The sequence below is a fragment of the Coturnix japonica genome, chromosome 5 (genome assembly GCF_001577835.2).
Source record: "Coturnix japonica isolate 7356 chromosome 5, Coturnix japonica 2.1, whole genome shotgun sequence".
In the NCBI taxonomy this organism is placed as follows: domain Eukaryota; kingdom Metazoa; phylum Chordata; class Aves; order Galliformes; family Phasianidae; genus Coturnix; species Coturnix japonica.
The window spans coordinates 24,944,120-24,957,936 of NC_029520.1; the positions used below are offsets into that span (position 1 = coordinate 24,944,120).

The window sequence follows — 13,817 nt, forward strand, 5'->3', positions numbered from 1 at the left end:
GATCATTGCATTTTATATTAGAGAAGTATCTGCATTTTGGATCACTTTTTCAGAATTGGACATCTGGACTCAAGTGTTTCCAAGCACAGGTACAATGAACATTACTGGGTTTTTACAAACATTTCTGACCTTTTTAAACATAAAAATGTGAGAGCATCATCTCTTCTGGAACTCCTAATACTGCCAGCACTTTGTAAAAATGCAAGTGAACTGAAAGTCCTTCAGTCAAATCTTCAGAAAATTACTGAGTCAATGGCAGAGAAGTCCAAGAAGTCTCCTGACAGACTTAGGATAGACACATCAACTAAGAGGCGTGTTATGCAGCTTATTCCATTGAAAAGTTACCTATTCCACACCAATCGTTTATGCAGTTCAAGGATATTACACTGATACAGGCAAAGGAATGTTGTGAATAACTCAAATGAAACCTGATCCTCTCTGTACTGGTATCACATAGCACCTTTCTCATCAGATCATAAAAAAATAAGATAAAAAAATTTAAAAAAAAATAATCTCAAACTGACAGCATTTTCATACCAATCATGTATTTTACTGCCACACAAAATGACTTCCCTGCAATGGTCAGATGGAGCCATGAAAGCCCAGCCTGTATCTTTTCATTCCTAAAGACAGACAACTAGCTATGAAAACCAGATACTTCATAAACCTCAAAAATTCACCTCACTTGGCTATCCTGAATGACTTGATGTTAAGAGATGATACCTGGAAAGGTTTTAACACATTAAGATGTCATAAGAATACTGTCCTAAAGACTTTACAGCTTAAAGGCCGTGAAAACAAACAAACAACAACAAAACAGGAATTAGTCTTCATCAATTATACAGCCCTGTTGTAACTCTGAAAAATGTAAAGGCAATAAGTTGATCCAGCACCATTTCTAAGCACTGTGCATAGACAAAATAAGACATTGTAAAGTATTAATTGTTCCAGAGTTCCTAACAGCAAGGAACCTTGGAGATTCAGCTGTGCTTTGTTTTGTTTTTCATTTTTTCAATGAGTTCCCAATGACCTTAGGCTCGAGTTGTGTTTCACATTACAATTTTCTACCTCAATCTAATCTTACTCCTACAGCAACAAGATTTTTAACTATTGTTTCAGTCAGAAGAGCAGAAATGACAAAGGTTTACTGCACAAATCTCATCTTTGGCTACTGAGTTTCTTATTTGGGTTATTCTAAGAGTTTGACTCCTCTTTTACCCCCCACCCCCCTCCACCATTAATCTTCTAAAGCTGACTATGCTGTGACACATGAAAAAGGCATTATCAGTTCTACAAACAAAATGACTAACCAAGCTCCAGAGTGCTTAGTGCTGCAGCAAAGGCTATTACAGACAGCTATACATCTCTAGCTGCCATCCACCTGTCCAACAGCTAAACATTTGAAGTTACAAAGTTACATAGGTGGGAAGCAGAGAAATAAAATCCGCAGATCAGAGATCTTCCAGATTCCCCACTAACTGCTACACATAAATAAATAGATAAATAAAAATTGAACTGCAGTTTAAAGCCCTTCGAGTACCAGCATCCCTGAATATGTGGGACAGCACCACTTTCATATTGCTGGGGTGAAATATGTCACCTTAGCTGTGTCTCAAGCAGATGATGAAAAACTCCAGGGATAAGCCCAACAAAAATTGTTCTGCTGCCACTGCCCAAATTAAGAGTGTGGCAGCAGCTTCTTATTCCCCTGTGCCATCACAATGTGTGAAAATAAACAGCAGCTACCACAGTAGCCACTGACTACATGAATGAACACCTGCCTTCATTGTGTTCATTACAATATGAAAACATCAAAACCACGGTCACTAGCAGACATCTCTGCCTCTTAATTCCTGAGAGAAAAAGCCAACAGTCTGTGGGTTTCTTCAGCACCTCAGTGGCAATGCCAGAATCAGACTCACAGCCAGACCTAACAAGCCAGCCACATCCTCCCTTCTCAGCCTTTTGACAAAGGTGAATCAAGGGGCTGGTTATTTATCCTTACCCCTCCTCTGCTATGGTTTAAATATCTCACAGGACTGCTTAGACCTGGACTGCATCCTCCTTTCTTCCAGGCCGTCAGCTGACTACTGTCAGAAGCCTGCCTTTCTTTTACTGAGAGTTTTAGGGGGCAATCAGCCTGCAACTTAAATTTGAGCTTCTTTGGGATTTCAATCCCTTAAGCCGTTCTCATCACTTTTTCTGTTCCCTGCTGACATTTAGCTCTTCCCAAATGACATTATGCAGACACATTCCCATATTCCCACCAAGGCTTTCTGCAGCACCTTTCCTCACATCTATGCACAGTTCAGTTCAGTTGCTTCACGGTAATTTCACTATGAATATAATTAGGGAAAAGTGATTTGTGGCAAAAGAGTGTCAGCCACGCTCAAGAGTACAGCCAGCAGACACACTCTGCACAGAAAACACTTTTAGCAGGAGAGCAATCCCCAGCTAAAGTCACATCGATCCTTTCAGAAGCAAAAAGCACCTCTGAATATGAAGGATGAATGATCTCATACTGTCACTTTCCATAAGGTTTCCCATTTGTGCTTTAAAAATCTTTTCCTTTACTCTCTAGGCTGGTTCTTCCTTGAAGAAATGCCATAAATAAATATATTTATATCTCAGCCGCACACAGGCAGACTTGAGAGAAAAAAAAACACCAAAGCTAAACAGTGGAAAGAGATGGCAAAACAGCAAGACATCACAAAAAGCCACACAAGACTACACCCTCAGAGTAAAGTTAAGATTATTCCTGTCCATATTCATTTGTCTGAAACTGATTCTGTTTTAAAACATCAGCAACCTTTTCTAAAAGAAAAACTGCTTGGGGGAAAACTATGAAGAATGCAAGTCTCTCTCAGCCCATGGCAACAAGCCCAATGGCACTAGGCAGCAAAAGAAAGTGCGCAGATTACCCAATAGAGCCTGTTGTTTACGAAGAACAGATCACAGCAGGTTAAGTGCAGCATGGAAAGGGAATGGCATTTATGCAAAATACAGCATAACAACAAAAAGGAGAGAGCCAGTCTTGGGAACAGAAACTGGTTTTATCCATGTCTAATTCTGCACAAAAGTACATGACCTCAGTTTTGTACAATTAATCAAATTACTCCTATCAAACAAGCATCCTTGTGATCTGAATAACTCAAATTTTATCTGCCTGCTTACGTTACTATCGGTAAATCACTGAGAGCTTTTGCTATATACGTAATATTCCTCACACAGTGACTGGAACATGGAGAAGTAGCCTTACTGCACTTCCCAGAGTAATTCACCAGGTCTGTCTATATATGTAGTCATTCTACTGTGCCTTCAATGCCACCACCTCTTCCACATTAAAGATTCACATTACGTTTTCATATGTACAAGCAGTGCTAAAAGGAAGGTTTAATAAGGTCTTGTCAATACACAGACTCCTAAAATAAGGGAAGCAACAGACATGGTGCACAGGTAAAATTATGAAAAATAAGGAATTAACAGGTGGTTGCTCCCCTTCACAAAATTCACTATAAGTAGCCCTGACTAGAAAAACTGAACACCCATCAATATAACTGGTGACAACATATCTTTTCAGTCTAGATTTTGCAGGCTATTGAAAGGAGTCTATAGGAGTATGCACAAGACACACAGGACACCTTCAAAGCATTTGAACATAAACCAAAGCAAAGTCTTTGCCCTTCTCCCTTCTACCACTATTACTATGTCTAACCATTCGGTCTTTGAGCCAGTTCTTCTGCGGGAGAGTAGGAGGAACTAAGACAAGCAAAGTCACCCCTGCCAGCTGCTCCCTATTCAGCACACAATGCAGGCAGCAGAACACCAGAGCAGCTATGCCCTGGTTCCCGAGCCTCCAAGACCCATCCAAAGTGTGGTAGATCCAGCTCCCAAACTCAATCAGCTTTGTTCTGCTTGAAATTCAAGAAGCCAGAATGTGTAGACATCAGCTGCCTCAAAAAAGCCTCACTTACCACTGTTTTCTGTGTACACTCATAGTACAGCATGACAGCAATTTGGTTTCTAGTCAAAGAGGATGATGATGAAACAAAGTCAACAGGCTCAATCTGGTAGAGATCAAGTATATTCTGTGAACATACTGTTAGCACTACCAAAAGCAGTTTCCAAACCTGCACTCTTTCTGTCACTTTCTCCCACAAGAATTTCATGCATTTCCACTCATTAATGAAACAAAATCAGATATTTTGAAGTCTGAAGACCCGAACATCTACATGCTGTGTATATATCTAAAAGAAGAGGCTCAGCTCAAGATCTGCAAGTGCTGGAACAAGCAAGACATCTGATATTCTATGTATACTCAGGCATATTTTATCCCTCACATCAAAATTTTTCTTTCACCTTAAGTATGTTTGCAATAAAAGTTACATGACAGGGATGAAATTGTTGAAAAGTCTTCCCCAAGCAACTCCAAATACAGGGTATACCCTGAAATGAGTGTAACTGGTTAAATTCTTGTTGGGACAGGGATCCAAAGTTGGAGATCTTACTGGATATTCCTCCTAAAACATTACTGAGAGATGCTACTCTGGTGTAACCTTCCCAGATGAGATTCTGGAGTTTGGATGGAGCTACTCAGGGGGTACTGAACCAGAATAAACTAATAACAGCATAGATCTGACTTCTGCAAAGCCTCGGGCACTTGAAGAACCAGCCTACACAGCTCTTCTGCAGAGCAGAACCTGGGGGTGCCAATTCTCTGCTAAAGAGATGCAGTGTCCAAACAACCTCCAACAGACCAGATCTATTTGTGAGCAGCTGGAAGTAAAAGCTGTTTATACTGTTTACCAAAATTCTACTTTTAAATTCTGCTTTTAAAATCAAGTTAAATTAATTTGAAGCAGAAGCTAAAATGTTTGGCTCAAGTGCAGATTGAAACCAGTTTGCTTCCTCGGCCATTGTTTTTCATTCACGTCTTCGGCAGGGACAACGACCTTAAATGTTGCAATACCACCGATGAAGCTTGCTGCTGAGGTATGTGGAACACAGGGCGTTAAGATCCAAGGAATGATATGAATTTCAGTTAATGCCAGTTGCAGAAGGATCACGGGCTTTCCTCCGCATGCCAGGTAAAACAAAAGAATTTTCATGTTCACAGCAGATAGAACTAAATAAAGGAAGAATGTGAAACATCACTTGGCCATCAGATCAGAATATATAACTTCTTCTAAGCAGTTTCATGCTGCTCCTCCACTGAGAACACTGGCAAAACACACCAGCCAGGGAATGTGCAGAAAAGAGGCCCAATAACTGCTCCACGGCCCAGATACCAGCACTCAACTACCAGCTAAGCCTGTCTAAAATAAAGCCTTATCAACTTTGCCCCCATTCTCACTTACTAAGATTCACCTGCACTCCCTACTTTAATCTCCAAGAGGCTGACGGACAGCTGACAAACACTGACAAGTCAGCTTTCCCTACCCCTTTCTTCTTGAACTATGAAGTTCAACAATGAGTTGGCTGCTACGCTAGGTTTTTATAAGTATTCCATTCCAGTGCCAACATAACCTGAGCAACTCTGCACAAAATCCAATTTCAACAGTTGGTTGAGGCTGGAGTTAGATTTTAAGAAACTGCAGCCACATCTCTTACTCCCATCTTCCTGAGATGTTCCATGCTGCACATTGACATGACGCTGCTCCAAAGAAGTATGCAGAGTTGGCATGATGGATAAAACTTTCCCCACTTCACCATGAAAAAAAAAAAACAACCAAAAAAACCAACAACCAAAAAAAAACACTCCCACGCAACAGATAATGGGAGGGTAAGGCTGAGAGGGAATACAGACTTTTCATGGGTTATCACAAATCTTTCCTCTCCTTTTTCCCCAGGCACTGTAAAGTGTTTGAACCAGCCCCAAAGCCTTCTGAGCTGCTCATCTTTTTGAAGCCAATATTGATTTTATTTTGTTGTTTTTTTTAAACCTTCCAAAGACTCTGCAAACAACTACTACCAAATCCTCGGATTTCTCAGAGACACAAGATATCTAGAACAGTGCTAGACATAGAGACGCTATAAGAAAATGTTGTGCGATTTATCCAAGTTCACAAAGCCACCCAGGATGCAGAATTTGGGTTTTTGAGATCTGCCACAGTGAGCAAACATCTTATGTCTCCTATCCTTCAGGGAACAGCATGCGAAACATTTTTAACATCCAGTTCAGTCAGCACTAGAACATTACTCAACACGCCAGTGGTAACAGAGCCAAATAACACTGCACATTTCTACCCTACCTTGGCAACGGCCCATCTCTAGAAGTATTCAAGGTGAAGCTGGATAGGGGTTTGAGCAATCCAATCTAGTGCAGGGTATCTAGATGATCCTTCAGGTCCCTTCCAACCCAAACCATTTTATGATTTGCAGACCACTCTTCCTCTCCAAATTTCCTTCAAGAGTGCTTACCTTTTGCCACAACTATTCCAGCTCCTCCAGGAACCTTCAGGACCTCTCCCAGTTGAACTACTTGTGAAAGATTTTCAGTGATCAAAATTGACTACTGATTTTATACCAAAATTAAAGGCCAACAAACAGTGAGCATCCCCTGCTATCCCTACTTGGGATAACTGCTTCTCAAGAGAAGCAACATTATGAAACAGTCTACTAACCCAGCACATCACTTAGTTCCAGCAAGTAACCACTTAAGAATCAGAAACCCTAAACAATTCTCATCGCTTCTTTTCTAGACCCTCAAGCCACAGTAATGCAAAGAATAAGAAGCAAGAGTTTGTCAATAGCAAGTGCCAAACAAAGGGAAGAGGCTCAGTAGACCACTCCAATGCTGAGACAGAGTGAGCTTGGCTCACCCTGTTCTGCATGAGTCAAAATGCACTTTTCAGCTCATCTTCAGAGGAAACTTGGACTCCCGTGCAACTTCCAGCATAGATTTGCTTCTGTGCTACACTGGAGACAGATGCCATTACATATGTGTGTGTCTTAAGGTACAGATGGTGACTGAATCAATGTTTCCTACTGGTTAAACAAGTCCTCAGCTTTCAGCACTGTCACCTTAGTAAACAGGCTGCGTACCCACATTGCCATTTTCACTTGGCTCACACCTTAACAGTAAATCCCTTGCAGTCACTAAGAGCCTGCATGAAGGAAGACAATGACAACTTTACCTGCGTGAATGACCCATCCTCATTGCATTCTGGGATGAAGACTGCTTCCTGGGGCTTCTTTGCCTGTTCCAGTGCTTGAGCTCTCTCTAATCGACACTTGCTTTGGCCAGCATCTACAAAAAAGAAAAAAAAAAAAAGAAGAAGCAAACCCCATTTAGATTGCAAATAAACATTTGGATTCTTCATAGCTACCAGATGCACAATACAGCTGAGAAGAAAAGGGAAAAAAAAGGCATCAACAGCCATTGCCTGTACGTTAAAAAGGCAGCTACGGAGTTAGTGATGACTCCCAAAGACAAATCTATAGTGTCAAACTTTGAAACAATTAATGAAGAGCTGCCTAATTCCTCTTGGCAATGGCATTTATGGTCCTCCACATTTGAGGCTTCTTTCATGCACAATATTTACACAGTGAAAGGAACTTTCACACAACTTCTGGAGGAAGTTGTGTTTGTTCTACTGTTAACAGCCTGCAACTGAGCATAAGCCAAATAATTTAGGCTGAGAAGTGAACAATCTGGAAGCAGGAATGGCCCCAGCAAAGGTTCTCTGAGCAATTCTCCCAGTTAGATGCCAAAATAACCAATCACCCAGCTAAGCTTTCACCTTCATGTTGTTCAGACAAGGTAGATGTGTCACTGCCTGCAGTTTACCAAAACCCATCTTCTACCTCTAGCCCCATAGCTTATAGCTAGGTATGCATTACACCTCCTCATCCCAGCTACTCTGCCACCGAGAAGAAATGTTGCTCTGAAAGCTGAGCTCGAAGGGGTTAAGAATTCAGTTCTGCACTTATTTCAGCTGATGGCTGCATACAGCATGACCTTAACCCCTTCCCACCTCTAGTGCACCTTTACAAAATGTAGGCCCAGATAAGACTGACTGATGGGTCAAAGAGGAGAATTCTGTCCCACAGAGATATAGACTGACTCTGTGTTTACATTCAGAAGCACAATGTTTAACAGTACTGCTGTTCAGTCTGTAAAGGAGGAAAACAGCAAACATCTGCTTCTACAGGACTGACACAGGGACCAGCACCTCCTTCCTTTTCACAGGAATACACAGACTGAAAGATTTTCAGTGTAAAAGAAGCATTCAAGATGAGAACTTCATACAACTGACTACTCAAGAGACGAAGATTCAGGTTTGCTAACACTGTCTACGTAATTTCATTTTAAACACATCACATTAACAGTCCTCAATAAGTAATTTAGAAGTCTTATGAAATTGTGGAAATCAGACCCTTTCTGTTTGGAAAAAGATCATTATTTTCAGCAAACTATTCAGTACTGACACCCGTAGCTTAAGCACTGTGTTACAAAGCAAGAAGTTCTGCATGAGTTTTACCATTGTCCAACAGACAGAGACCTCATTTCCCCGTGACCTTGTATCCCCATTGATCCTATGTAACTCCCATGTTTACACTGTAATTTGTTCAGGGATGGTTCGCACAATGCCCTCAGCAAGCAGGCTTTTGATCTCAGGTGGACCCAAGACCAACTCATAAAAAGACTGAAATTATGACAAAGACTATCTTAAATTTACACCAAATTTCAAGAAGCAGTAATAGGTTTTATTTTGTTTGTTTGCTGATTAAGTTAGCCTTGATGTTATATCAAGGCTGGAATTTCAAATTTTGGATTCAAAAGTGAACAGATGGTCAGACTCTGTTTGCACACCTCCACTGGAGGAGAGGTTTACAAGCTACACGCTAGTTACTTCTGCTAGAAAAGAAACACTGTCATTGCTGTTAATCAGAATACCTAACCATCACCTGCAGATCTCCTGTTCAAGCCCAAGAGTCTAATCTTGCTTGGCATAACATAGGGCATTATTTCAAAACAGTAATGTAAAGCACTTCCACATAGCATCTGCATCAGTGCTGGTGTACTTAACCCTCATACACAGCAGCACCTACATAACTGAAGCTGGATGCTTCACCATGTTGGTAGGAACAAGGTAGCCTTTTGTGGTACCCTTCTAGCATGAACATGCTTGGAGTCCAGGTAGAGGACAGTCATCTCCAATCCTTTTTCAGTTCACCTGATGCACACAAAACCAAACCTTCACCATAAGTTGAAGATGGCATAAACGTGGTACAATGAAGTGGCTCTACCTTTCCTAGCAATTTTAACAGATCTTTACAGAGCAAACTCTCCTTTCACACAGCTGATCGCATTGTGTAGCACATCACCACTACAACAAAGAGTTTTAAGAGCTCATCACTGTTGCAACATCCTCTTTCACAATTCAGCCTTTTGCTCAAGAGGCACCATTTCAGAAATTGCTGCTGAAGAAGCACAGAGAAGATGTCAAATATTTTCCTCTTCACAAACACTCAGCACCAATTATTTCTCCCATCCTCCCTCATTGATTTCCAGGGGTCGTGCCAGACCTCTTAAAGTCCTGACTTGGAATAATCATCTCTATTGCACAAGGCAGAAGAGGTGCACATATGGAGCTATCTTTTTTTGTTTGTTGTTTCACAGTTCAGTTCCAGTAACAACAGTGCCTTTAATATCAACATTTACCCATTTTGTTTTTAAAAAGGACTGTCAATCCTTCTCTCCTGCACTCCACAGGCTGGTATTTTTGTAATGTTTGCAACAACATGTGATTTCAGTGGGATTACTTCACCTTGCTATTTTTGCTTTATTAATTAGAAAACATAAAGTATTACATAGGTGCCAAGCATTAAAAAGTAGCTGCCAAATGGCTCACCCCAAATATAAAACATGCTTTTTCTTCTCTTTTCTTAAAAATGTTCTCAGAATTATCAAATACCAAGCTTACAAAACGTCATTACTGCACTCTAGTTTTACATCCCAGATAGATTAAAGATGACCTTCTCCTCTTCCATAAGTAAGGTGAAAAAAAAAAAACCAAACAGGATGACTTTTCAAAAAGCCAAACTGTTTAATAACTTTACTTTAAATGCCTTCAAAGTTAAGACAGTTTCACTGCAGCTCTGAAATCTGCCTTTTAAAGAAAATTCATTCTCAGGCTGGTAGCTGGCAACCAGGAGACTGAACTACACGTGATGTATCTGACATCTGGGGCCTAATCTGCAGACTACAGGTGCACATAATTTTGGATTTTGCAATGAAGTTGGCTAGTTACCATGACTGATCTTATCCATGAATAGTTCATTCAAACAAGACCACCATGTCCCTCATAATATACACAGTGCCGTCCTGGATAGGTCCCAAGAATTCCAGCATCCTCTCTTCAACAGGTAGAGGCAGTTTTGACACCACACAACATCATGGTATGAAGACTAAAGGTATCCTAACAATGCAAAGCAAAACATCTTTGGGCATCTACAGAATGCTAGCAGCAAATCTATACTACGTAACCACAAAAATCTAGCTATTTAGTTTTGTTTTTATCAAAAGCCCAAGGGGCAAAAATTGATCCAAACAGCTTTTGAACTATTAACAGCTGCATTAGGTAACTGTCTCACATACAAGCCAGACCCCCATCAGACACGAGACGGTCCAGCTATTCCGAAATCAGCAGATTCATATACGTTTTCTCCAGCCAATGATCCGTGTCTTTACACAAAATAGGCAAAAATGGGAGCTGAGCCAGTTACAAAAATGCACTCATCTGTCTCACATGGTGTCAATCATTCTCCACACTCCCCATTGTTTTCCATTTCATTTCTAAAGTCCTGCAGTCCTGTGTCCTCCCATGCCGACATATTTTGCTGCACCTTTGATACCCAGACACCACTGCTGCTCCCTACCTTATTCAGAACACAGCTAAAAACATTCCAAACTGTGAAAAAGGACTGAAATTACCAGATTTTGAGAAAGAGGAACTTGTTTTTTTTCTGTCATTTCAATAGAAATAAGAAAGTTCTAAGATGAAATACACTATTTTGCCCTCCTAATGGGAACAGTAGGTAGAGGAAAAAGGACCTTTCAAGTAACACATCACTAGTCACATTGAGATCTCCTTTTCTAGCACACTAGCCATAGTTGCATTCACCAAGGTCTCCCAGGAATACAGGCTGAAGACTTCTGTTACAGTTCCCATTCAGTAACGTGAGATACACATCCTACACAGAGACTTATGATTGTAGAACAAGCTCTGTACCATCACTTTTCAAAACCAAACACTATAAATCCAAAGGGAAACCTTAAGAATACAACCCAACTCCTTTTTTTAATTAAACAGGGCAAACAATTTCCTACAAATTGCCAGTTAACACTGAATTTAGGTGCTTAAGACACAGACACACAATATACCCAAAAAATCACTGTACAGTTTTGACAGCTCAACAAGACTCATTTAACAAGTATTACCATTATTTGTTAAATTGATGCCACTGTTTGATCATTTTAAGCTTCTCCTGACTTTTAATCCTTCACGACTTGTGTGTCTGTAAGAGTTGGAAAGGAGTTAGGATGATTTAGTACTGGATGAATTTCACTGAATAAAAGTTACAGTTCCCAAAGGAATGACAAGATTTCATCTTTAAAGGCTTCTTGATAGAGAAGAAAGTGAAACTGATTCCAAAAGGTTCTGTTCTCACTATGGAAACCATTCTGAATGCCTTAGAACAGTATAGTTCAAGTTACCAGGACATGAAGTTGGAAACATAAGGTATTCTGAGGCCCAGGACAATACACTTCTTCTTTACCTTATTTTATTTACCAGATTTCCACTTCCTCCCTGGAGAAGGAAGCACAAGACTGCTAATTTCACTAGAAAAAAGTCTTGGATAGGGTGTCTACTGGGATGTTCTCCAAGATCCCCTCTAGTTCTACAGGAGTTCCCCTGCAGAATACCTTTGTCATGCAGAAGGAACAAAGGCTATTCAGTACAAACAGTGTTCCACTAACAACAGTAGAATGTGCTCAAGAACTACTGGTGCTATTCTCTTATTGAGAATACAAGATACAGACCTGTAGTTAGGCACACCTGTTGTGCAGCTGTCTGCATTTGCAAGAACAATGATCTCCATGCATGAGCAGAGGCCATACTCCCACTGTGACTAAAAGAATAAGGTACTGTTCCGTAGCAGCACCAGCAAAATTAAATATAATAGTCAAAAGATTATTTCTACTTCCCAGAGATTCACTGGAGTGTTAGACAGTGGGTTAAAAGTAAGACGTGCAGTTGTCAAACACTATCACATTATTAGGTGGCTGGGAAGTGAAATGGGATAATGGGAAAAGGGAAAGGAGAATACAAGCAGTTTCAGCTAAACATTTCAATTGTCTGAATGTGCAAAAAGGAAAAGTATACTTCACCTCTGCTTAACAGAACAAACTTAGTTATTTCCCTGGGAGTCCTTGCATCATGATAGACTGTACAGTTTTGCAATCAGCATTTTCGTCATTTCCAGAAACAGACACTTTTGCACACAGCTGTACCACATTACAGATCTTACGTTTTAAATGACTGAACAGTGCCAGTTTATCTGCCAATTTCAGCGTGGAACTGGGGTTTTCTTTTCTCTTTATTAAGCCACTCTGCTGTAGGAGAGAAGCTGCCATAATACAACCCAGCAGTGCTAAGAAAAGTCATAGAAGTGAGCCTTTTTCAACCATTTAAATGACAGCACTACTCGAGGTCATGCTGACAATTCACCTAAACTATAAAGCTTGTCAATACATTGAAAAGAGATTTCCAGTTTAGAGCAAGCAATTCTGACAGTACTTTAAAATACGTTTTTATAACAGGAAAAAAAGCTTTCCTAAATAAGTCAGTCTTAAACATATGCCTATTTCTTCTTCCACAGGGATTCTAATGAATTTCTCCTGTCACTTTAACCAATTGCTAAAAACATCTGTGCCATCTGCCCCCGAGTCAATTCTTCCTCACTCCACACTCCTCATACCCAAAGGTATTGCATATTCTCTCTGGTGCAGTAGCAAGAAAAATCTTCTCTTTCGGGATCTGATATTGCATTTCCATGAGTCAGCTCATTCTGCTCCACGGACACACATCTGGGGCCTTCTTCTGAGGTGTGTCTGGCTCCTTTGACTTCTTTCATTGATAATTCCATTAGTTCTTACCCCTGCCACATACATCCTACATACAGATTCAGATACCTGTGCTCACATTGATGCATTATTTCAATCAGTTTACTCTCAGTGCATGGTAACAAACTCAAGCAAGTAGTCTCTGAGCAGGTAGGACTGCCATTTTCCCCCCTCAAAGTGGTTTGAAATCCACCTACCTTTACACCGGCCGCGATGTGTCACACTCAGGCTTGGCTCCCGGCACTTGGCTCTCTGGTAGTCACACATAGACTCATATGTTCTGCCATCGGAGGCACAGAGTGGTTTGGACTGGGACCTGGAGCAATGCAGATTACACTGAGGGTCTCTGTCACGGTCGCTTATTAAAAACTGAAGAGAATGAGAAAAAAAAAAAAAAAAGTGAGGGAGAGTTGGAGGAATAAATGAGTTTTGTTTGCTTCCCAAAACACAGCACCGCACACTTTGTTTTTCTGACAATAGCAATATAGTCTATAATGCAATTTAAGCTGCCTACCAAAGCTGACTTTCCCTGAAGGGGACTTAAAATGAAACAAATACTTTTTTTTTTTTTTTAAGGGTCTTTGCCATTCCATTTTCTTTAATAGAAGGGAAACATTACTCACTCTGCCTCACCTCTGAAAACACAAGATGTGCAAAGCCAAACAAAACCCACACGGGAAGGGCA

General features: G+C 40.5%; 1 protein-coding gene across 5 annotated transcripts in view; it reads right to left on the reverse strand.

Moving 5' to 3' along the window:
- The window catches only part of SMOC1 (SPARC related modular calcium binding 1), a 120,516-nt gene that overhangs the window by 67,135 nt on the left and 39,564 nt on the right, over window positions 1-13,817 (reverse strand). For all 5 annotated transcript variants that reach the window (XM_015864713.2, XM_015864717.2, XM_015864715.2 and 2 more), the window contains exons 2-3: window positions 13,330-13,501; window positions 7,137-7,249 (exon numbers count right to left, since the gene is read on the reverse strand). In XM_015864713.2, coding sequence (XP_015720199.1) covers window positions 7,137-7,249; window positions 13,330-13,501 — 285 coding nt within the window. The remainder of the gene's footprint in view (window positions 1-7,136; window positions 7,250-13,329; window positions 13,502-13,817) is intronic.